At 35.7% G+C, this 26,616-nt stretch overlaps 1 protein-coding gene across 11 annotated transcripts in view; it reads left to right on the top strand.

Moving 5' to 3' along the window:
- The window catches only part of OSBPL8 (oxysterol binding protein like 8), a 158,384-nt gene that overhangs the window by 27,364 nt on the left and 104,404 nt on the right, over positions 1–26,616 (top strand). For all 11 annotated transcript variants that reach the window (XM_043561542.1, XM_043561539.1, XM_043561540.1 and 8 more), the window contains exon 2: positions 23,306–23,414. Coding sequence is in view for 5 of the 11 variants with exons in the window: in XM_043561532.1 (XP_043417467.1) it covers positions 23,373–23,414 (42 nt within the window). In the remaining 6 variants the exon portion in view is untranslated. The remainder of the gene's footprint in view (positions 1–23,305; positions 23,415–26,616) is intronic.

Here is a 26,616-nt window from a genome sequence, read left to right as displayed (position 1 = left end):
CATAGTGGGTATACCAATTTATATTCCTGGCAACAGTGCGCAAGGATTACCTTTTCTCCATATCCTCACCAACGTTTGTACCTTTGTTTTTTTTGATAACAGCCATTCTAGCCGGTGTGAGTTGATATATCATTGTGGTTTTGATTTGGATTTCCTTTATGATTAGTGATGTTGAGCACCTTTTCATGTAACTGTTGGCCATTTGTATGTGTTTGGAAAAATGTCTATTCAAGTCCTCTGCCTGTGTTTAAATCAGATTTTTAAATTTATTTACTTTTTTGCTATCAAGTTGTATAAGTGCCTTATGTATTTTGGATATTAATCCTTTATCAGACATATGGTTCACAAATAATTTCTCCCATTCTGTAGATTGCCTTTTCATATTGATTGTTTCTTTTGCTGTGCAGAAGCTTTTTAGTTTCATATAGTCCAACTTGTTTATTTTTACTTTTGTTGCTTGTGTATTTGGTACATATCCAGAAACTCATTGCCAAGACTGATGTCAAGGAGCATTTTCCCTATGTTTTCTTCTAAGAGTTATTTGGTTTCAGGTCTTATGTTTAAGTCTTTAATCCATTTTGAGTTGATTTTTGTGTATGGTATAAGATCGGGATCCAGTTTCATTCTTTTGCATGTGACTATCCAGTTTTCCCAACATCATTTACTGAAGGGACTACTACCTTTCTCCACTGAGTGTTTTTGGCTTCCTTGTCAAATATTAGTTGATCATATGTGTCTGAGTTTATTGTTGGGTTCTCTATTCTGTTCTATTGGGTCTGTGTCTGTTTTTATGCCTGGACCATATTATTTTGATTACTGTAGCTTTGTAATATAATTGGAAAAGGGAAATTGTGATGCTTCTACCTTTGTTCTTCCTTTGTTCTGAAAATTGTTTTGGTTATTTGGAGAGTTTTGTGGATCCATATGAATTTTAGGATTGTTTTTTCTACTTTTGTGAAATGTGCCTTTGAAATAATGATAGGGATTGCATTGTATCAATAGATGGCTTTGGATGCTATGGGCATATAACTATTAATTCTTCTGATCCATGAACATGAGATGTCTTTGCACTTTTTTGTGTCTTGTTCGATTTCTTTCTTCAGTGTCTTACAGTGTTCAGTATTTAGATCTTTCACTTCCTTGGTTAAACTTATTCCTAAGGGGGGGTGCCTGGCTGGCTCAGTCAGTAGAGACTCTTAGTCTCAGGGTCGTGAGTTCAAGCACCACTTTGGCAGTAGACCTTACTTGAAAAAAATAAAAATAAAATAAAGCCAATTCTTTAAAAAATGTTATTCTCGACTATTTTATTCTTTTTGATGCTACTATAAATGAGATTGATTTGTTTCTTTTTCAGATAGCTTATTGTGATATAGAAATGGAACTGATTTTTGTTTACTGATTTTTGTATCCTGCAAGTTTTACTGAATTTATTAAGTCTATCAGGTTTTTAGATAGAGTGTTTAAGATTTTCTGTATACAAGATTATATCATCAGCAAACAGAGACACTTATTTTTCCTTTCCAATTTGGATGCCTTTCATTTCTTTTTCTTGCCTAATTGCTCTGGCTAGGACTTCTAATACTATGCTGAACAGGAGAAGTGAGAATGGCCACCCTTGTGTTGTTCCTGATCTTACAAGGAAAACTTTCAGCCTTTCACCAATGAATATGATGTTACCTGTGGGTTTTTCATATATGGCCTTTATGTTGAAATGTGTGCCTTCTCTACCCAATTTGTTGAATTTTTAAAAATTTTTTCAGTTAGTCGTGAAGAATGTTGAATTTTTTCAAATGCTTTTTCTGCAGCTATTGACATCATATGATTTTTGTCTTTCATTTTAGTAGTGTGGTATATAACGTTTGTTGATTTGCATATGTTGAACTATGCTTGCATCCTAGGGATAAATCCTATTGATCATTGTATATGATCTGTTTAATATGCTGTTGAATTCTGTTTACTAATATTTTGTTGAGGAATTTTGTATTTATAATCATCAGGATATTGGCTGTTTTCTTGTATCCTTATCTTTGGTATCAGGATAATGCTAACCTCATTAAATAAGTTTGGGAGTGTTTCCTTCTCTTCAGTTTTTTAAAAAAGTTTGAGAAAAACTGGTGGTAATTCTTCAAAAATTTGGTAGAATTTACCCACGTAGGTATTTAGTCTTAGACTCTTCTTAATTGAGGGCTTTTGATTATTGATTCAGTCTCCTTACTTGTTATTTGGTCTGCTCAGATTTTCTGTTTTTTTTATTTCTGCATTTCTTGTAGGTTGTTCAATTTTTTTGGTGTATAATTGTTCATCTCAGTCTTTTATGATCCTTGCATTTCTGTGGTGTCTGTTGTACTGTCTCTTTTTTCATTTTTTCCTTTTTAATTTTATTTTTTCAAAAAGTTGGTTCTTAATTTCATTGGTCTTTATATTGTCTTTCTATTCTCTATTTACTTCACCTCTGATCTTTCTGCTAACTTTGGGCTTAGCTCTTGTTTTTTCATTCTTTCAGTTGTTAGGTTGTTGGAGATCATTTCTTTTTCTTAATTTAGGCATTTATCACTATAAACTTCTCTTTTACCACTACTTTTGCTGGATTCCATAAATTTTGGTACGTTGTATTTATATTTTCATTTACTTCAAGATATTTCTTTATTTCCCTGTTAATTTCCTTTTTGACTCATTGGTTTTTCAGGAGTCTGTTGTTTAAATTCTACATATTTGTGAATTTTCTAGTTCTTATTATCGGTTTATAGTTTCTTGCCTTTGTGGTTAGAAGAAACACTGGCGTGATTTCAGTCTTTTTAAATTTGTCAAGACCTGTTTTGTAACCTAACATAAGATTTATCATGGAGAATGTTCCATGTGCACTTGAGAAGAATGTGTATTCTGCTGCTGTTGGGTGGAATGTTCTGTATATGTCTGTTAGGTCTATATATATTGTTTATTTGTTTTATATATATATTTATTTATTTGCTTATGTATATGTATTTATTTTGAAATATATATATAAGCCCAGTGTTTCCTTCTTGATTTTCTGTTTGGATGATTCATCCATGTTTGAAAGTGGGGTATTGTATTGCTGTCTGGTACTCTCTTCAGATTTGTTAGTGTTTTCTTAATATTCTTAGTTGCTTCAATGTTGGATGCATATATATTCACAGTTTTTAAATCCTTATGATGAATTAACCCCTTTATCATCATATAATGACCTTTTTTTTTTTTGTCTCTTGTTAAAGTTTTTGACTTCAAGTCTATTTTGTCTTATGTAACTGTAGCTACCTCTGCTCTCTTTTGGTTTCCATTTGCATGAGATGTTTTTCATTCCTTCTCTTTTGAGCTTATGTGTGTTCTTGAAGCTGAAGTGAGTCTTTTGTAGGCAGCATATAGTTGAGTCACTACAAAAAAAAATGTTTATTTATTTTGGTGAGTGGGGGGGAGCACAAGCAGGGGAGGGGCAGAGAGAGAGAGAGAGGGAGACAGACAGTCCCAAGTAGGCCCTGTGCTATTAGTGCAGAGCCTGATGCAGGGCTCAGTCTCACAAACCTTGAAATCATGACCCAAGCTAAAATGAAGAGTCAGATGCTTAACTGACTGAGCCACCCAGGCACCTCATTTTTTTTTTTTTTTAAATCAAGTCCACCACTCTGTGCTTTTCCATTGGGGTGTTTATTTACATTTAAAGTAATTATTGAGAGGGGCGCCTGGGTGGCGCAGTCGGTTGAGCGTCCGACTTCAGCCAGGTCACCATCTTGCGGTCCGGGAGTTCGAGCCCCGCGTCGGGCTCTGGGCTGATGGCTCAGAGCCTGGAGCCTGTTTCTGATTCTGTGTCTCCCTCTCTCTCTGCCCCTCCCCCGTTCATGCTCTGTCTCTCTCTGTCCCAAAAATAAATAAAAAACGTTGAAAAAAAATTTTTTTAAGTAATTATTGAGAGATAAGGACTTACTATTGCTATCTTGCTAATTGTTTTCTGGATATTTTATAGTTCCTTTGTTCCTTTCTCTCTTTGTAAATTGATGATTTTCCATAGTGGTACACCTTGATTACTTTGTCATTATTTTGTGTATACCATCTCTAGGTTTTTGTTTTGTGGTTACTCTGAGGCTTACCTGAAATATATTATAGATGTTATAGTCTATTTTAAGCTGATAACAACTTTGGTCTCATTAAAAAACAAAACAAAACTGCTCTTTCATTCCTCTCCCTCACATTTTGTGTTTTTGATACCACATTTTACATCTTTTTATATTTTGTGTCCATTTACAAACTATTGTAGCTATAACTATTTTTGATATTTTTGTCCCTTAACCTTTACATTTGAGTTAATACACCACCATATTACAATATTAGAGTATTCTGTATTTGACTTCTTACTTGCCTTTACCAATGTATTCTTTATTTTCATAAATTTCCCTTATTACTAGTTAGTGTTTTTTCATTTCAGCTTGAAAAACTCCTTTCAGTATTTCTTGTAAGGCAGGTCTAGTGGTGAAGAACTTCTCAGGTTTTGATTGTTTGGGAAGGTCTTACCTTGTCTTCATTTCTGAAGGACAACTTTGCTGGGTAAAACATTCCTGGTTGGCAATTTATTTCTTTCCATAGTTTGAATATATCACCATTTTCTCCTGGTCTGCAAGGTCTCTGCTGAGAAATCCACTGCTAGACATTGGGATTCCCTTCTTTGCAAGAGTTTTGCTTCTCTTGGTGCTTTTAAAACTCTCTTTGATTTTGGGGCACCTGGATGGCTTAGTTGGTTGAGCTTCCGACTTTGGCTCAGGTCACATGATCTCATGGTCTGTGAGTTCGAGCCCCGTGTCAGGCTCTGTGCTGACAGCCTGGAGCCTGCTTCAGATTCTGTGTCTCCCTCTCTTTCTGACCCTCTCCTGTTCATGCTCTCTCTTTGTCTCAAAAATAAATAAACATTACAAAAATTAAAATTCTCTTTGATTTTGGACCATTTTATTGTAATGTGTTTTGGAGAACATTGTTTTAGATTGAAAATTTGGGTCAACTTGGATGTCCATATATCTTCCAAGTTTGAGGAATTCTTAGCCATTATTTCTTTGAATAAACTTTCTACTCTATTTTTCCCTACTTCTCTTCCGGGGACTCCCATAATGTGTACTTGATTCTCTTAATGGTGTCTTACAAGGCCCATTGATTTCTGCATACCTTTTCATTCTTCTTTCTTTCTTGGTCTTTTTTCTGCATGATTTCAAAAGATCTGTCTTCAAGCTCATTGGTTATTTCTTTTGCTGTGCTCTAGACTGCTGTTGAAGGTCTCTGTTGAAATCTTCAGTTTAGTTATTATATTCTTCAGCTCCAAAATTTGTTCTTTTTTGTTTTCTGTTACTTTCCTGGACTTCTCATCTTCTTGTATTATTTTCCTGACATTGTTAAATTGTTTTTCTGTTCTTTTGTAGCTCTCTGAGCATCTAAAGAGTGACTATTTTGAACTGTTGGGCAATTCCTGGATCTCCATTTCTTTACGGCCACTTAGTTACTGGAGATTTACTGTATTCCTTTGGTTGAGCTGTGTTTTTTTGATATTTTGTGAGCCTTACAGCTTTGTGTCTGTGCATTTGAAGAATCTGTCACCCCTTCCTGATTTTATAGACTGACTTCAGTAAGGAAGACTTTTATCTGCAGGTGGGGCATACTGGAGCATGCTGTGTCCCTGAGTTTAGTGGTATACAGGCATGTGACAGCACTGGGTCCTCAGTGGCCATGTTGGCTCACTAGCTAAAGCCATTAGGGTCCACAGCATCAACAAATGTGTGGGTCTTTGGCTAGCTCTGTGGGATATCTGTGGAGTCTTTGAAGACTTTTGAGGTCCTCAGTAGGGCCTGCTGGTTCAGCAGCTAGAGTCCAGGGCAAGCAGTGGTAGTGGCTGGAACCTGTGGCTGGAACACCTTCAGCTGCAAGGGCCAGCTACAGGTGCAGCTAGTGGCAGGTGTGTTTGCAAACACACATGTAATGGTGGGACTCAGGGCAGATAGATGGCTGCAGGGACCTTGGCTGTAGGTGTGCACTGTCATGCTTACTGTGTCTTGCTATGCATGCATGGCAGTGGAGGACAGTGAAATGGTTGGACCTATGGCATGCAGGAGGCTAGCTGCAGGTGAGTTCAATGGCATAGGCCAGTGACATAAGATAGGGCCTGATTTGGACCCACAGCAGTTACGGTGGCTCTGGCTATTGGTGTGCTCTTCTTTAGTTACAGTCTCCTCCCAAATGTGCATGTACTTGTACATGGTAATAAAAGCTGGTACCAGATGTCAGGGTAGTTGTATGCAAGTACACAACTGGAGGGGCTAATCTGAACACATGCAAATCTTAGAGGTGAGCACTGGGGGTCTGGGCTGGTATCTTGCACTCAGCAGCCACAGAGGCCTGGGCTGGCTGCTGGTGTGGTTTCCAGGCTCTGGAGGGGACAGGTATCTGTGCTGACTGTTGGTTTTTTTCAATGGAGAAAGTTCCTAGGGTCCTCTGCACAGCAGGTCACTGGGAACTGTGGTTGCTTCCATTGTATGGCTGCTGGATAGCCCCTGCTTTTCTTCCTTGTTCCTAGCCATGCCTATGTGTTTCAGTTTTTCCGGTCTCTACTTGGGTGAAATAGAAGCAGCCCCTTTGTGCAGTGCCCAGAAGGACTGGGGAACCTGATAGTTCACTTTGCTCTCCCTTTCCTGGCAAGGGGATCTCTTTCTAGCTAGGGAGTTCCCTCTTGTACTGAGCAATGCTGTCCTGGGGGAATGGGTGATGCAGGCAAAATAAAACTGTTTTCCTTCCCTTTTTGTGCAGTTATTCTCCATTTTTCTGTTTCGTTGCTGAAGTTTTTTAATGGACATAAGATCTCTCCTAAAGCTGTTTTTTGCTTACGGATAGCTAGATAGTACAAGGTGAAATGTTAGCGCAGAGTATTGTATCGGATAGTAGTGAATTAGATAGGGATGAACAGACAGAAGACAATTCTCTATCGATGTCTTGTGTTTTTACATATCTTGCAAGTTAAGTACTAACTGCCCTTTGTTCTGGACTATCTGTTTAAGGATGTTTTGGTAGTGAATAATCTTGGAAGACAGAGCTAGTGTCTTCCAAGGAAAGGGCAGGCATACTTATTACCATTATAAAAAATATGGATTTTCTAAGCTCAGAGTTCTCCTGCATTGTAACCCACAGTTCCTATAGGAATCTTTCTGGACCTGTGCACATGGCTTCCTTGGGACTTGGTAGGGCTTAGATAACTAGAAAAGATAGGAAAGGTAATGATAAACATTTAGGATTTTCTAAATTGATTGCTGTACAAGTATTTTTAAGTTTTCCTTCATTTGTAGAACTAACACTAGAAATCTCAGATAATATGTATCATACCTGTGATTTAAATAAGAAAGGTGATGCTCAACTTTAATATGCACATGTGTACTCAATGAAAATGCCTTTCCATTCGAAGCCTAGAGGTGTATGTGTGTGTGTGTGTATTTCACTTGTAATAAAATATTTAAGATGTATAAATATTGCTCTAATTACCTACTTGAACTTTTTTTTTTTATGTAGGGTAAAAAGTTTTTAAGTGAATTTGAAAAAACTTAGAAAACTGTAATGTAGTTTTGATTGGTTGAGGTTATTGTAAGATGCCTCACATTCTTTTTTCCCCTATATATAAATCACTCCGAAGATACTTCTAGTATGGACCTTAAAGTGGAGATGGTACCTTACAACTTATATTCTTTTGCAGTGCATTGCAGTGATTATGTCGTTATATTTGGTATGGTGGTGTGGGATGACTTCAACTGGTATATGGATGAGCATTTTACCTTTTTAGAGTTATGTATTATGTGTATTAGGAAAATGGGAACTTGTGACTCAAATCAATAGATTTATGGGTTTTATTAGATAAGGCTAATTAGATTTAAAATAAAGACAAGTAAAAAAGTTAAGTAAATAACTGTATGCTGGTAGTAGTACTGGCAGAAATTGTGAAGTTGGTATATGAATGGCTGTTGAGAAACACTGATAGAAAAATAGTTAAGTTCATATCTGGCAGCATAATTATGTGGCTGATGGAGAAATAAACATTTTAAAAAATTCAGTTAATACTTTTGTGTGCTATATTTGTTAATAGAACCCAATGCTTTAATTATTTGTCTATTAATAGTATTCTTTTTAATATATACATCTGTTTTTTCCTCTTGTGTTATTTAAAACATCTGTCATCACACTGAAACATGTAGTACTCTGGCTATGCCAGAAATTTGTTGCAAGCTTCTTTGAATTCAAATTGAAGTAGTATATATAAGAACAGTTAGCAACAATGGAAGGCAGTATGAATAAACTTGAACAAAAAACTGATATAAAATTTACATATACTAAATTGCACAAATTGTAGGTGTGCAGCTCAGTGAATGTTTACATATGTGTAAACCCAGGTTACCACCACTCGGGTCAGGCTATGAAACATTTCCAGTCCCCCAGTAGGTTCTCTCATGTCCCATCTTGTCAGTAACTCCCCCTCCAAAGATAATCACTTTACTCTAATTCTTAAGCTCCTAGAACAGTGGTTGGCACCTAGTAAGTACTCAAAAATATTAGTTAATTAAATGAATGAGGCCTTAAGATTTTATATACTTGAAGGGATTTTTTTGTACATTATTATTAAACTTAACAGTTTGTTTTCCTTTTGTATTTTTTCCTACATAATTTTTATATATTTTTAAATGTTTAAAATGTTATAACATCTAACCGTTTTCCTGTATTTCTTATGTACCTTTAAAGATAAGTTATTCAGGCATTAGGTAAATATTCCATTTTCATTCCTCTTCTCATAGTTTAACGTAAAATGTTTGTCTTACTCGATCTGCAGTTAATTTTGTTGTGGTCCCAATTTTTTTTCACTTTGAAAGTACACATTTTATTTTATTTTTTTACTTTTATTTTTTAAAGTTTGTTGATTTTGAGAGTGAGTGAGTGTGTGTGCATACAAGCAGGGCAGAGGCAGAGAGAGAGAGAGAGAGAGGGAGAGAGAGAATCCCAAGCAGGCTCCATGCTGTTAACACAGAGTCTGCTGCCAGGCATAAATCCACAAACCATGACTTCATGACCTGAGACAAAATCAAGAGCCAGACGCTTAACTGACTGAGCCACCCAGGTGCCCCGGAAGTAGACATTTTAAAGTTCACAGAAGTCAAATAGTGGCTTAGGACCTTATCAGTGTACGTTAACCCTGTGACATTTTTTTTCAGGTGTTAGTTTATTAAGAACTTTTCTTTCTCTTCTAAAACTTGAGGAGTTCTAGAACTACTTAATTTATGAGCAGTCCTTAAAAAGCAGCAAAGTTACAGTCCAGTTTACTTGAAAGATTTAAGATTTAACCTGTTAATAGGAAGGGGAGGATCTTTTGTGCACAAATGAGACGAGAGATCATTAGATTTAAATGATTCAGTGTGAATAAGTAGTGCATCATGGAAAGGGATCACAGTGCCACCATAATTGATTTCTTTCTAAATAGAACCAGTCAAACCTGTCATCTTTGAGGAAAGTTGATAGGTCTTGAATCTGATCTCCAATTAAGGTATTTCTAAATAGGAAGAAAGGAATCACACTGCTTTTTCCCACCAAATTAAGAAAAATTGTGGTAAAATACACATGATCTAAAATTTGCTGTCTTAACCATTTTTTAAAAAAATTATATATATGTTTATATGTATGTATGTATTTTAAGTAGGCTCCATGCCCAGAATGGGGCTTGAACTCACAACCCTGAGATCAAGAGTTGCATGCTTTACCGGCTGAGCCAGCCAGGGTCCCTGGTCTTAACCATTTTAAGTGTATGATAGTTCAGTGCTTGTGCAGCCGTCACCACCATTCATCTCCAGAACAACTCATCTTGCAAAACCGAAAACTGTATACTATTAAACAGTAACTCTCTATTCCCCCTTCTCTCAGCTCCTGGCATCCTACCTTCTTCTTTGTCTCTATGATTTTGACTACTCATATAAGTGGAATCCTACAGTATTTGTGGTTTTTTTGTGACTGATTTATTTCATTTAGCATAATGTCTTCATGGTTCATGCATGTTGTAATATGTACCAGAATTTCCTTCTTCTTTAAGTCTGAATAATAGGCCACTGTATATACCAGTTTTGCTTAACCATTCTTCAGTGGACACTTACATATTTTAGCTGTTGTGAATAATGTTGCTGTGAACATGGATGTGTGCAGGTACCTGTTCAAGACTCTGCTTAGAGTTCTTTTGAGTTTATACACAGAAGTGGAATTGCTGGATTATGTGGTAATTCTAGTTTTAATGTCTTTGAGGAACATCTATATTCTTTGTGACAGCATTTGTACCATTTGACATTCTCACCAAATGGTGCACAATGGTTCCAGTTTCAATACATTTGCCACACCACTTTATTTATTTATTTAGAGAGAGAGAGAGAGTGCACGCACACGTGAGCTGGGGAGTCGGGCAGAAGGAGAGGAAGAGAGAGGATCTTAGTAGGCTCTTTGCCCCTGCCAGAGGGCTTGATCTCACAACCATGAGATCATGACCTGAGCCACAATCAACAGTTGGATACTTAACCAACTGATCCACCCACATGCCCCCTGCCACACACCACTTTTAATAACTCATTTTGGTAGGCAGAAGCATTAGCCTTGTTATTTACACTCCTTTACAGTCACAGCATGTTTGCATAATTAGGCATTGAATTTGGCCCCTGTGAAAACCCAAGGTGTGTATTATAAACAGTTAAGGATGTTATTCACACTATTTTAAGTGCTGATTTAGTAGATGTAAGAAAGATTTGGACCTTGTTGTTGGATTCTTAAAGTACAAGAAATGCTTTTAGGAAGAAAATGGCAAATGAATAAGGTGATGGAAAGAAATATGTAGCTCTTTTTGCCTCACACATTATTTTTTTGACAACTTTCTTGTTCTGGAGAAGGAAAAACATCAAAATTTTACCCACTCTAATTGTTTCTCTTCCACATTACCTTGTGGCGAATAGAAATAGCTACTGAATAGACCCAAACCAATAGTTGATTTTCATTTCTTAAAACGTCTAACTAAATAGCATGTTTAAATGTCAGTTATCAAATTCAGAATACACGTTGCCCTCTTCCATCTTCTCACACTGCTCCTCTATCAGATTATTATCAATAATGTGAGATATTTACTATGCACTGTATTACTGGAAGTATGGGAGAGTATGTGAGTGGCCTCCTGCCTAAGGGCTTATGCATATTCTCTGGTGAGAATGTGTTGCTGGCCATTCTTTACTTAGCTAACTGCCACTAATGCTTTAGGTCCCAACTTAAAACATTTTCTATGAGAAATTTTCCATAACCTCTTGTAAAGTTGTTGAGGTCATGGACCATGGGTATTTTGTGTACTTTGGCTCTCCTGGGGGTAGTATAATGCTTGGCACTTACCATGCGCTCTGTATAAACTGTCTTTATGGGGCTTTGGATCTAAAATGAAGAAGGCAGATGTACTAGAAGCACTTTGAGTGCAAAGAGGAGGAAATACCTCTGTAATAGAGAAGAAGTGGAATCCATTTGGTCTTGTCTGTTCTTTTTTTAAAATTAGTGTGATATTAGTATGTATTTTTCAAGTGCATTAATTCATTTGAAAACATTTATAGTATCTGTTAATGCCAAGTAGTTTATCACAAAGCTTTTCAAAATGATTAAATTACCCATATTTTGGGTCTTGTAGCCTTTTGTTTTGAGTTGTTGTCTCGGAGATGTTTTATAGAACAGTATGTGGAAGGTAAGTAATAGGGGAAACTGATACTTTTTTCTTAGTGGTCTGTATTAAACTTATAAGCAAGCTCCTTGTATGTCATTTTGATTTTTTTAGGTTCTTGAAGCCAAATATTTAAAATTTACCATATTCATCTGCTTCAGAAAAAATAACCTTTTTGTACTATATATACAATTAGATATCATTTGCCATTCTTAAAACAGTTCAAGTTTCGGGGTGCATGGGTGGCTCAGTGGGTTAAGTGTCCAACTCTTGATTTCAGCTCAGGTCATGATCCCAGGGTCGTGGGATTGAGCCCCCTGTTGGGCTCTGTGCTGAGTGTGGAGCCTGCTTGAGATTCTCTCTCTCCCTCTGCCCCTCTGCCTTGCTTGCATGCTCTTTCCCTCTAAAATTAAAAACAAACAAACTAGAAAACAGTTTAAGTACCAGATGATAGAAGAATATAAATGAATACAACAAGTAGATAATACTTACATTTAATATTTGTTATAGTATTTGATAAAGCACTAATAACTTAGCTTTATCATTAGAATTTTAGCTATTAGATAATCAGTGTAAAATGTTTTTAAGACCTAAACTTTTAAAATTGTAATTATTTCCAGAAGCATATTCTAGAGAGCGTAGAAATGGAACATTGATAGCACTCAGAAACCTCCTTGTCCCATCCTTATCTTTATACCCTACAGCTTCTTCAAAGATAAACCATTATCTAGATTTCTATGCCATTAGTTTGTCTTGTTTTTCAACCCTATATGAATTGGATAATTAACCCCTTGACTTTCATACTGTCTTATGTAGGTATAAGTTTTCTCTGCAAAGTGGTACTGTCTTTGGCTACTGGGAGCCCTTTTGAGGTGGCTCCTGAGTCTTCACTATATAACTCTGGTAGACTTTCATAGCATTCTTGCTTGGATATGCAAGATACTGAAATGTAAGATACTCTAGGCTCACCTTGTACATTTGTTGTCTTAGACCTAGAATATGCCATTTCTCCAGGAAGCCCTGGTGTCTTTTAATGAGAAGTACTGGAGATCACAGACTGGGTGGTGGGTCTGGTTGCTACTGGGTGCTATTTTGCTATTTCCTTTAAAACCTATAAAACTAGATATTTCACTTCAGAATAGTTTTTTTCTTGAAGTTTTAAAAGGGAAGTATGAATGTATAGTAAAAGGTATCTTATGCAGTTTTCTGCAGGTTGGCTTGATACTTTTAAGGAAGTATCGAGCTCTATCCATACGTTCTTCTCTGTATCCAACTGTGCAAAATGTCCAGGGATTTATATGTGATAGAGTCTTGCTGTAACCAAAGTTTATTTATTTTTAAACTAGGCAGTTACATTTCTGATTGTAAACTGTATAGTAATTTATTTGAGATTACTTCAGTTCTTTTTTGTTTTTGTAGAATTAAGTATATATTGGAGATGATGTAAACTAGTTTTGTTTGTCACTAAGTCCAAAGCCAAACAGATGAATCTCAAAAAAAAAAAAAAAGAAAACTTAAGTTCAAAATAGTCTGCATAAATTAAAAAAGCCGTTAGATTATAAGATTTATAAAAGATTTTGCATTAATTAATTCTAGTTAGGATTATTTATATATTCTATTTCTGGTAGTTAATTTGTTTTATTTAATATAAAAAGGCTTTGCAAAGTTTTGTTTTGTTTTTGCTTTTTGTATTCTTACTCTACTGCCTCCAAAAGTCTGAGTTTAATATCCTTATGTGTTTTTATAGGTAACATCACGCATGTAGCTTTGTCATAGGCTCATTATGTTGTAGCATACTAGTCAGTTTATTTTGCTTTCTTTCAGCTAGGACAGGAATGATGATTATTGTTCTATATATGTCCAGAATCCAGAATAGTGTCTCTACATGACAAGAAGTAAATAAATATTTGATGAATGTATTTTGAGCCCTACAAAGGGCATATAATTGATCGTGAAGCAACATAAGTAAAGGCTTATAAGCCATAAGTTTTATAAATTATATTAATGGTTGGTATATTAATGGTTGGTCTAGAGAAATTGGGAAATAGAATTTGGTTCGTAACTTGCTAGAAATTTGGTAGTAGTGATTTTCTGTTTTTCATTGAACTTAGTCCAACGCTGTTGGTTTTCCTCTGGGCAAATTGCTAATGGTATTGTTTTGGCTGAACTCTATATATTCTGTATTTCATCATCATCATTGTTGTTCTTGTTATTTTTAGAGGGGAAGGAATTTTAACATAATTCATAGGTGCCAAAATATTATTACACTGTAAGAAATGTATATATTACACTATCTTGCAAAAATTTAGATGAAAGCCATTTGGATATATCAGACTGCTCTAATTGAGCAATTCACTTACATGATTTTTATTTTTTGTCAAAGTACTTTTTTTTTTTTTAAGTTTTATTTAAGTAATCTCTATGCCCCATGTGGGGCTTGGACTCAAAACCCGCAGATCAAGAGTCACATGCTCTTCTGATTGAGCCAGCCAGGCATCCTTGTCAAAGTACTTATGAATAGGATGTTGGTGCTGGCGTGCTTTTTGGGAACTATCACATTTGTGTAATGAATTTCTCATATTAGGCTTACCTTAAGGATTTGACTTAGTGTAAATACTGTAGATTAGTTCAAACTAACTAAACCAAAATGTTTTTCTGTTTTTGTTTTGTTTTTTGAAAGAGTGAGAACAGGGGAGGGGCGGAGAGAGACAGGGAATCCCAGACAGGCTCCACGCTGTCAGCACAAAGCCCAACACTGAGCTCCATCTCAGGAACGCTGAGATCATGACCTGAGCCGAAATCCAGAGCCAGAGGCTTAACTGATGAAGGTACCCAGGCATCCCAAACCAAATTGTTTTTATTTGCAACCTATTATTGCCAAATTGGCAGTGAGTGAAATTAAAATTCTTGAATCCAATCCTACTTTTCCGTGTGTTATTCTTTGGAAGTATGGTGTATTCATTGATAAGCATTCTTGCTTTTGAGAATTTTTGTTTTTGCTACATTTTTAACAAAACAAAAAACCTTGGGGGCATCCTATGAGATCGTACCAATCGTACACAACCTGTCAATGCCTTCAGAAGCAGCCATCATTCATTATAGCATCAGAAGGTTGTTACGATTAAATGACATGTGTTAAAGATGTTAGCTTTGCTTAGTGGCTGATCATTCCTTTTTTCTGTGACTGAAATAGCAATTTAAGCCCAAAATAGAGAAGAATTATTATAAAAATTACCTTTTCTAGGAACTTTTTTAGTTTAAGTGTAGACAACGAGGCACCAGGTTTCCAAACAACATCTAAAGTACTGATAACAAAAAGAACAAAAGAGAGAACAAAGTCTTCTTTAAACTTTGAATTTAGCTAGTAATTATGTTTAAATTTGGATGCAGGCCTAGCTCTAGCCTGGCAATTTGGAGAAAGGAGCCTTCAGGGTTTTGATATATTGTACTCTTCTGCAAAAAAAATTATTAGACTTTCTTTTTGATTATAGTAGTAACATACACTGTTGAAAATTTTTTTAAGTGTCAGGAGAGATTGCCTTTCTTCTCAACCTATTCCCTAGGGCCTCCTGCCATTAAATTTGTGTTTAATTACCATTTTAACTTAAAAAACTAAACTTTGTAATTCTTAGACTTATTATCACTTAAACATCTTTTGACTTTCACCTCTGAACGATGGGAAAATTATTGTGCTTATACTTTAGGCCACTAGTCAGTCAACCTTTCCTCTAGGATTTTTGTTTTATATTTTTAGTTGTAATCTTTGGCTTGAAAGAAAATACTAAAAACTTGTTTCTTGACTTATTAGCAGTGTCTCTTATCTCAACTTCTTGTTATCAAAGGTAAGGAATTTAGGGCACTTATCCTTAATTTTATCTTTCTTTTCCTGCTTCCTAATTCCTTAAATTTTTTTTTTAATGTTTATTCTTATTTTAGAGAAAGAGAGAGACAGAGTGAATGGAGGAGGGGCAGAGAGAGAAAGAGGGAGACACAGAATCTGAAACAGACTAGGCCCTGAGCTGTCAACACAGAGCCCAACACAGGGCTCAAACTCTGAACGGCCAGATCATGACCTGTGCCAAAGTCGGATGCTTAACTAACTGAGCCACTCAGGTGCCCCCCCCCCCCCCACTTTTTAAAAAGTCATGTTATGATTTGACTTTTACTGTGTGTGTGTGTGTGTGTGTGTGTGTGTGTGTGTGTGTGTGTGTATCTTCCTTGCCTTTTATATTAGTTAATTCAGTCTTTACATAAACTATATGAGTAGTTCTGCAAATTGAAATGGGATTCATTCTATAAATATTGATCCTTTAATATTGAAGTACCTCAGAGATCTGACCTTGGTCCTTTTTTCTGTCTGCACAGATTCCCAGGAGATATCATCCAGTCTCATGGTTTTAAATTTTAAATTTGGGGGGTAGGGTTGTGGAAGAGTATAAAAATGTTAAGCTTTACAATTGGATCAAACTTATCAACTTAAAATAGACTGCTGTAGTTAGAAGTTGTTATATGTAAGCCTCATGATAACCACAAAGCAAAAAATGATAGTAAATGCACAAAAGATGAAAAGAATATAAGCATACCATTAAAACAAAGTTACCAAACCACAAAGGAAGAGTAAGAGAAGAGAGGAATTGTGAAAATAGTCAGAAAACCATTAACAAAATGGTAGTAGGCACAATACTTATCAATAATTATTTTTTAAACATTAAAAAAGTGATTATTTTAAATGTAAATGGATTCAATTCTCCAAAGATTGGAGAGTGGCTGAATAGATTTAAAAAAAAAAAAAAGAACAAAATACAAGACCCATCTGCATGCTGCCGTAAGAGACTCACTTTAGATGTTAGGACACACAGAGTCTGAAAGGGAAGGGATGGAAAAAGGTATTCCATGCAAATGGAAACTAAAAAATGGAGTAGCTATACTTATATCAGACAGAATAGACTTTAAAACAAAAAGTGTAATAAGACAAAGGTGAGTATTATATAATGATAAAGAGATCAATCCAACAGGAGGATGTAACATTTATGAATATTTATACACCAACATGAGAGCACTTAAGTATGTAAAAGGCAACTATTAAGACCTAAAGAGAAGTAGACAGCAATACGATAATAAGGGACTTTAATACTCCAATATCAATGGATGGATGATCCAGACAGAAAATCAATAGGAAAACATTGTCCTTAAACATTTTAGACCAGATGGAATTAGTAGACATATAGAACATTCCATCCAAAAGCAACAGAATGCACATTCTTCTCAAGTACGCATGGAACATTCTCCAAAATCAATCATATGGTTAGGCTATAAAACAAGTCTTAATAAATTTAAGAGTATTGAAATCATATCAAGCATTATTTTTACCACAGTGGTTAGAAACCAGAAATTATTTACATGAAGAAAACTGGAAAATTTACAAATATGTGGAGATTAAACAACATGCTACTGACTGACCATTTGAGTCAAGGAGAAATTTTAAAAAATACCTCAAGGGGCGCGTGGGTGGCTCAGTTGGTTGAGCGTCCAACTTTGGCTCAGGTCATGATTTCATGGTTCATGAGTTCGAGCCCCATGTGAGGCTCTGTGCTGACAGCTGGGAGCCTGGAGCCTGCTTCGGATTCTGTGTCTCCCTCTCTCTCTGCCCCTCCCCCACTTGAACTTTCTCTCTCTCTCTCTCAAATAAATAAATATTTTTTAAAAAATTTTAAATTAAAAAATACCTAAGAGAAACAAAAACAGAAATATACCAAAATTTGTGGGATGAAGCAAGTCATTCCAAGAGAGAAGTTCATAGTGATAAACGCCTCACTGAAGAAATAAGAAAAATTCTCATATAAACAACCTAACTTTACACTTAAGGAAACAGAAAAGAACAAAGTAAGCTCAAAACTAGTAGAAGGAAGGAACTAACAGATTAGGGCAGAAATAATGAAATGGAGACTAAAAAAGATAGTAGAAAAGATCATTGAAACTAAGAGCTGCATCTTTGAAAAGATCAACAAAATTGGCAAGCCTTTAGCTAAACTTACTAAGAAAAAAAAAGGACTCAAATAAATAAAATTAGAAATGAAAGAGGAGACAATTACAACTGACACCACAGAAATACAAAGGATTGTAAGAGACTACCAGGAACAATTATAATTATATGCCAACAAATTGGACGATCTAGAAAAAAAAATGAATACATTTCTAAAAATATACAAGCTACCAAGACTAAATCCTAATGAAATAGAATATCTGAACAGATCAGTTGCTAGTAAAGAGATCAAATTAGTGATTTAAAAACTTCCTACCAACAAAAGTCCAAGATCAGATGGCTTCACTTGTATATTCTACCAAACATTCAAAGAAGAGTTAATGTCAATCCTTCTCAAACTCTTCCAAAGTATAGGAGAGGACTCTTCCCCAAATTCATTTCATATGGCCAGCATTGCCCTGATACCAAAACCAGACAAAGATGCCACAAGAAAAAATTACAGGCCAATATCCCTGATGAACATAGATGCAAAAATCCTCAAAAAAATATTAGCAAACTGAAATAATACATCACAAGGATCATACACTATCATCAAGTGGGTTTATTCTAGGGCTGCAAGAATGGTTTAACATCTACAAATCAGTCACTGTGATATACCATATTAATAAACTCCAGTATACAAATCATATGGTCATTTCCATAGATGCAGAAAAAGTGTTTGACAAAGTTCAGCATCCGTTTAATCTCAACATGCAGATATAGAGGGAATGTACCTCAGTATAATAAAGGCCATATATGACAAGCCCACAGCTAACATCTTGTTTGGTGGTGAAAAGCTGAAAGCTTTCCCCCTAAGATCAGCAACAAGACAAGGATGTCCATTGTTGCCCTTTTATTTAATATAGCATGGGAAGGTACAGTTAAGTGAAAATTATATTGGCAGGAAATCCATATTTCCAGGCAGTGATGGTCAAGGAAGGCATAGTATTTGTTTTAATCATAAATTGGGATAAAGTCAAGAAAACATTAATTAAAATCATCAAAAGCTATACGTACAACACACACATATATGCACATACATCTGTGCTTCAGATTAACCTAGGTGTAGAACCAACATAATACATGTAGACATGAAGTCAGGGGAACGAAATAGAGGAAATGAAGCATGAATATTTAAGAAAATTTCCAATGGAGGTAAAATAGAGGAGGGTAGCTTTTAGGGAGGTAGGACTGAGAAAGGCCTTTTTAACAATCAGTGGGGTTTGAGCATTGGGGACAAGCAGAAGGACTGACAGGACAAGTTCTTGATATATAAGTAAAGGCTTTTACTATCATTAGATACTAGAAGGGATAGCTCAGAAAGCATAGGTAGAAAACTTAGTCACAGAAAGGATGGTCGCTGATAGAAGAAATCCAAAATGGGAGCTTATAAAATTGCTCTACTAAAAGCAGTTGTGTATGTTATTGAATGTGTTTCTTTGTGTTAGCAAAGATTCTGTACAGGTTACCTTAAATGAGTGGTCAGAACTCAAGCACTTACAGAACCTAGGCAGGTAGCAAAAAATGAGGGAAGCAATGAAAAGTACAGATGCAAATATTGTGTGAGAGGTGGGTGCAAACTGAAGAATGTTTACCTGTGTCAAGTAGTTGGCTGCTGCTCAGCTGTAATCAGTCATTCCTCAGTGTTGCCACATTTTCCATAGTGTTAGGACTAGTCTTAAAACTCCATTGTTATGTATACATTTTGAAATACTGGTTTGGAAAGAAGAACCAAAACCACAGCCAGTTGCCTTACATTTTGTGACTTCTGTTTTACATATTCCTTGTCATGTATGGTTTTGTTACTATTTTGTTTTCATAAAGCTTTCGAGAGCTGCCTATTGCTAAAGTATAAAATACTCCTCATGGAATCAAATCTCCTCATTATAAACTTACTCCAAAACCAAATACTGGTTTAAAAAAGTCATTTGAGAAGTATAGTATCTATATGCTATTCACAGGCTAACAAACATTTATCACATACCTGATACCAAGAATACATTCATGTCTTTAAAAACTAAATGTGTTCGGGGCGCCTGGGTGGCGCAGTCGGTTAAGCGTCCGACTTCAGCCAGGTCACGATCTCGCGGTCCGGGAGTTCGAGCCCCGCGTCGGGCTCTGGGCTGATGGCTCAGAGCCTGGAGCCTGTTTCCGATTCTGTGTCTCTCTCTCTCTCTCTCTCTGCTCCTCCCCCGTTCATGCTCTGTCTCTCGCCGTCCCAAAAATAAATAAACGTTGAAAAAAAAAAAAACAAAAACTAAATGTGTTCAAAAACTTTACCCCTCATTTTGCTATCTGAATCTTCATGGTGCTATATTTTTTCCAACTGCTTGCTCAACATACCCACTTGAATATCAAATAGACCTCTCAAACTTAACATGCCCCAAACCAAACACCTGTTTACCCCCTCCCAAATTCCCCCAAAGAAAAAAAACCTTACTTTCCCATGTGTCGTCTTCTTGTCTGATGGCCACCTTTTCAGTCCTTCAGGCCTTACCTCTGTGATCATATCTCTTGCTGCTCTTTATTCCCTTTGCTCACATTGTTCTAGCCACATGGTTTTCTTGCTTTTCCTCAGACTTACAAGTTAGTCACTTACAACATTTGCACTGGCTATTTCCTCTGACCTGAAAACTCTTTTTCAGATATCTACGTGGCTATTTTCCTCCCTACTTCAAATCTTCGGTCAAATGTCATCTTTTCAATGAGACCTTCCATAAATATCTGACTTAAAATTGTAACCCTTTCCTCCCTGGTTTTTCTTAGCCTGCTTTATTTTTTTCTCCTAGTATCACCTTTTTTTTTTTTTTTCTTTTTTGAGGGAGAGAGGGAGAGAGCGTGCGCGTGCTTGTGTGTGTGTGTGTGTGTGTGTGTGTGTGTGTGTGTGTGTAAGAGAGAGAGAGAGAGCGCCAGAGAAGGGCAGGGGCAGAAGGAGAGAGAGAGAGAGAGAGGGAGAAAGAGAGAAAGAGAGAATATGAATCCCAGGCAGACTCCACACCCAGCTTGGAGCCTGATGCAGGGCTTGATCTCACAATCGTGAGATCATGACCTGAGCCAAAATCAAGAGTTGGATGCTTGGCTGACTGAGCCACCAAGCTTCTCCTCATAGCATCACTTTCTAACATATAACTTTTAATTTATTGTATTTATTGTTTTGTCTCCTAGTATATAAGCTCCATGAGAGTAGGGCTTTGTTTTGTTTATTGATGTATTTTTATTTTACATAATTTTTAAAAATATATATGTTTGAGAGAGAGAGTGGGGGAGGGGCAGAGAGAGAGAGGGAGACAGGGAATCCAAAGCAGGCTCTGCAGTATAAGTGCAAAACTTGATGTAGGACTTGAACTCACGAACTGTGAGATCATGACCTGAGCTGAAGTCAGATGCTCAACTGACTAAGCCACCTGGGCATCTCTATTTTAATTTTATTTTATAGATCTAATTGGCTTTACTAAATGATTTATGAATCAGGCAGTATCCCATCTACCAAGTAGAGGGGAACTCCTTCATTGATGCATTTTAAGTGCCTAATATAATGTCTAGTAATAAAGGAATCCTTAGAATGGAATGGATAAGATGAAAAAATTGGTAAAATTTAAAAAAAATTTTATATTTACTTATTTTTGAGAGAGAGAGAGACAGAACAGACAGAGCATGAGCAGGGGAGGGTCAGAGAGAGAGAGAGGGAGACACAGAATCCAAAGCAGGCTGTGGGCTCTGAGCTGTCAGCACAGAGCCTGATGCGGGCTTAAACCCACGAACTGTGAGATCATTACCTGAGCTGAAGTTGGACACTTAACTGACTGGGCCACCCCGGCTCCCCAGTAAAATATTTTTGAAGTTGAATCTTCCAGTGGGTGTCTTATCGTTTTGTTTTTAATATTGCCAATTTCTAGAATATGTGTGTCAGTATTCAAATATGAATTATAGTGTGCATCACATAGACATAAATAATTTTTGTATCATCTGTTTTGGATTATTTTTTATTCATACAGGTAATTGAAGTGACAGTTTAGTGCAACAAATGTTTATGAAATGTCTGCCATGAACCAGCACTGGGTAGACAGATCAGTAAAATGCAGTCTTTGTCCCTGAAGAGAATTAGATCATGAGAATAAATAATTATGGTGCATTGTAATACATATAGTAGGAAAGTATACTTAAGGTTTATAAACTGCACGTTCACTTAGCTTGGGCTAATTGTATTGTTTATATGAGAGAAACCAAATGACAGCCCTCCAAAGCCCAGTTAAGAAGTATTTTCACCAGCATTTACACTTCAGTGAAGCTTTTTTATACTTGCAGAAACAAAATGATTTTAGAACTTCAAGAAATGACTAGAATTCTGCTGACTTGTTGATTTTGGTTTTGTTAGCTCTTTTAAGGAAGAATTATTAGAGAGTTTATTAGAGGCTTTTGAATATATGTACTTTTATATGATAAGAGTTCAGCTTGGGGGCACACGGGTAGCCCAATCGGTTGAGCATCTTGACTCTTGATTTTGGCTCAGGTCATGATCTCACACTTGGTGAGATCTGAGCCCCGCGTCAGGCTTTACACTGACAGCATGGTGTCTGCTTGGGATTCTCTCTGTCCCTCTCTACCCCTCTCCCATTTGTGCTTGCTCTCTCTCTCAAATACACATTAAAAAAAAAAAAGACTTCAACTTGGAGGTTTTGTTTACAAAGTTCGGAAGAAAAAGACTTGTGATAAAGACATGCTTGTAAGACTTTCAAAATAAAAATAACTATGAAGTAATACATGTTCATTGTAAAATTGGGAAAATGCAGAGTATTTTATCAATAATGTTCTGTAATTTGCCTTTTCCACCTAATGTGGCCTTCTCTCTATATGAAGTAAATACATAAAGAGTATGTAAAAACACCTTCTTCGTTTTTAGAAGTTGCTGGCATGATGTTCCATTGTATGTATATAGTATAATTTAAGCAAACTCCTAATGATTGACATTAAGGTTGTTCCAGTTCTTCTCATCATATCTGTTACTTTGTTGGATGTATTTATATATCTTTGTGCATTTATATAAACAAGTACATATGGCATAATTATTAGCCTCTAAATTACTGGATTAAAGTGTACATATTTTAAATTATCTTTCTAAAAATTGTTATGATTTATATTCTTCTCACACAAGTATGAGAACACCTGTTTTCCTACATTCTTGTCAGTGTTGGATATTAGCACACTTTTTAAAAGTTTTTGCCAATATAATCATGAAAAAAGAACATTTTATTTCCTTAATTGTAAAGTAGATTTAAACATCTTTTTAAACATTGAACAGTCTTATGCCTGTAACCTTGCTCTTGCTATGCCTCTTCACTTGGAATATTGTCTGTCCTTCTTCCATTTTTCTCTGAACCTTCACCATTCTTCAAGGCCCATGTCAAAATCTGTTTTTCCCATTATTGGATTTCCCAATTACCTCAGCCTAAAATAATTTTTCTCTCCTAAAATACTTAATCCTTTTTTTTCTCATTTATCACAGTTTTATACTAGTCCTAATACATGTAATTTTTATCTTCTAGGATTTCCATATTTACAGGATGGCTAAAGATTAATGGAAAGAGAAGCGTAAACTTACCTTCTTTCACTATGGATGCAGGTTTGGCTGATGGAGAACCTGATCAGACTTCGGTGAGTGGTTCAAATACAGCATAATAAGGTACTATCATCTAGCTGTGAAGTGTTTGATACAAGCCATTGTTTTATTTTAAAAATGTATTTAAAACAAACTTAAAAGAATTTTAAAGTAACACTTTAACTCCTATGCTCATATGAAAATGACATATTTTAAAACTTATTGAAGCATAACCCAGTTTTCTGATATTTCTGTCCTATATCTTTCTCTGCTTACTTATATTGACTTGGTTCCAGCCCTTGGGACGGTAGGTTCTTTGGGTTAATGCAGAGGCCGATTTTTCTGTGTTTCATATTGCTGTGGAATTGAAAGTCACTATTATATTGAGATGTTTATAAATTTTAATTTAGTGAATGTCCTTCGTTCAGGCTCAAATGTAAGAATAGTCTAATGATTGATAGCAAAATGCACTTTTGTTTACTTGTGTTACTTTGTTCCCAGCCTTTTTTGGATTTCTGGTTTAAACTTGTTTTAGTTTCTTAAAGGGTCAAAAAAAGTTAAACTTTAAAATAATTTGTTAATAGAAAATAAAATGGACCTGGAAGTAATTTGTTTTATGAAGGTTATTATCACAGCGATTATAAAAGGAAAACTGATGGTAGCTTATTTTATTTTCGCTATGATTTCAGCAAAAAGTTAAGATTAAAGCCTTCTCTTAGAACATGTTTACTTTGCCATAAATCTTTTATTTAAAACTAATGGGCTTTCTTAACTTCTTTTAGCTGAAATATTTTTAATCTCTTAGTGATAATAAAAATGCCAGTAGTAACAACAGTTGCTATTCTCTAAGTGTATACTTTGTCAGACTGTCCTCACAACAGCCATTAAAGGTAGGTATTTGTTTATCCTTACTTTTATAGATAGAGAAATGGGCTCTAAGCTGGAGGTTAATTATCTTCTCTAAGCTCACAGCTTACGAGGTGTCTCTGAGTACTTTGCCACTAATGTGTTGACTCTGCCGTACCTGTCTTTCTGAATAGAATTGCTTTAAATTTGTTATCTTTTAAACTAATATCTAAACAGGTAGTATTAAATTCTGTACTGAACACTGGTGCTGTATTAATAAAGTTTTATTCATTTTTAATCTAATTCCTGTTGATACTGAGAGGTTTGAGCAAGGTATTTAAAAAGCAATGAGACAATCTTCTTTGTCTTCATTAAGTTTCTGTGAAATATTGTAGCTTATTTTAGGGAGAATACTACCAATAATTTCATTGTAAACTACTGAAATATTGTTTTTGAAACTAATCTTGAGAGTTACTTTTGAATTACCTATTTATAAAATATCACCTTTGAACTGCACAGCCTAAGCTGGTTACTGATTAGATCTAGGAGAAGTGGATAAGAACATGGGCTCTGTAGACATTTAGCTGCATGTTAAAATCTAACCTCGGTTGCTTAGTTGTATAACTTGGGTAATTAATTAAATTCTCCAGGTTTTCAGTTTTTTCATCTATTATATAAAGGTGATAGTAATATCTACCTTCTAGAGTTGTTTTAAGTTATAATTGAGATAAGATATCTATAAAGCGCCTATTACAAAGTCAGAGACATTATAAATATCCAATAAATAAAAGCTACTACTGTTGATATAACTAGCTATATTAACCCTTCTCTCCAAAAAGGTAAATACAAGGCAGGAGAGGCAATAAAACATTGAAAAAAGCCTAGGCTATTCAGTAATTTTGGCTTTATACTTTCTCAGAATCTCAGTTTTTCTTCCTAAAATGTTGAGGCAAATATTCTACTACAATAGAAAAATATATAGGCAGGCATACTCATTCTGACTACTTGATAGGGACAGTATGATCTAGTGAAACCGGAAAGTTCTTTGAAAATATGAGCAGCATGTCAGTATGAGTTACTAGTGTTCTTAAAAATTGCATGCACTGGTTTTTAAAATATTAGTAAACTTTTTTTTTTAATTTTTAAAATTTTATTTAAATCCCAGTTAGCATATAGTGTAATAATGACTTCAGGATTAGAATTTAGTGATTCACCACTTACATATAACACCCAGTGCTCATCCCAACAAGTGCCCTCCTTAATGGCCATCATCTATCCCACCTCCACATCCGACACCCCTCCAGCAACCCTCAGTTTGTTCTCTGTATAAGAGACTCTATGGTTTGCCTCCCTCTGTTTTTCTTGTTTTTGCTTCCCTTCCCCTATGTTCATCTGTTTTGTTTCTTAAATTCCACATATGAGTGAAATCCTGTATTTGTCTTTCTCTGATTTTGCTTAGCATAATACACTTTAGTGCCATCCATGTTGTTGCATATGGCAAGATTTCATTCTTTTTGATTGCCGAGTAATATACTCCATTGTATATATATACACCACATCTTCTTTATCTATTCATCAGCTGGTGGACATTTGGGCTCTTTCCTTACTTTGGCTATTGTTGATAGTGCTGCTCTAAACATTGGGGTACATGTGCCCCTTCGAATCAGCATTTTTTTTTTTAATCCATTGGATAAATACCTAGTAGTGCAATTGCTGGGCCTTGGGTAGCTCTGATTTTAATTTTTTGAGGAACCTCCATGCTGTTCTCCAGAATAGCTGCACCAGTTTGCATTCCCATTAGGGCAAAAGCATTCCCCTTTCTCCACATACTTGCCAACATCTGTTGCCCAAGTTGTTAATTTAGCCATTCTGACAGGTGTGAGTGGTATCTCATTGTGGTTTTAATTTATATTTCCCTGATGATGAGTGATGTTGAGCACCTTTGCGTGTGTCTGCTAGCCATCTGGATGTCTTCTTTGGAAAAGTGTCTATTTATGTCTTTTGCCATTTCTTCACTGGATTATTTGTTTTTGAGTGTTGGGTTTGTTCAGTCCTTTATAGATTTTGGATACTAAGCCTTTATCTGATACGTCATTTGCAAATATCTTCTCTCATTCTGTTGGTTGCCTTTTAGTTTTGCTGATTGTTTCCTTTGCTGTGCAGAAGACTTTTATCTTGATGAGGTCCCAGTAGTTCATTTTTGCTTTTGCTTTTGCTTTTGCTTCATTCATCCCTTGCCTCCGGATATATGTCATATAAGAAGTTGCTGCAGCCAAGGTCAAAGAGGTGGTTGCCTGTTTTCTCCTCTAGGATTTTTATGGTTTTCTGTCTTACATTTAGGTCTTTCATTCATTTTGAGTTTATTTTTGTGTATGGTGTAAGAAAGTGGTCCAGGTCCATTCTTCTGCATGT

The sequence above is a fragment of the Prionailurus bengalensis genome, chromosome B4, assembly GCF_016509475.1.
Source record: "Prionailurus bengalensis isolate Pbe53 chromosome B4, Fcat_Pben_1.1_paternal_pri, whole genome shotgun sequence".
NCBI classification, from domain to species: domain Eukaryota; kingdom Metazoa; phylum Chordata; class Mammalia; order Carnivora; family Felidae; genus Prionailurus; species Prionailurus bengalensis.
Note: the sequence above shows the minus strand (reverse complement) of the source record. Positions and strands in the feature narration are given on the sequence as shown.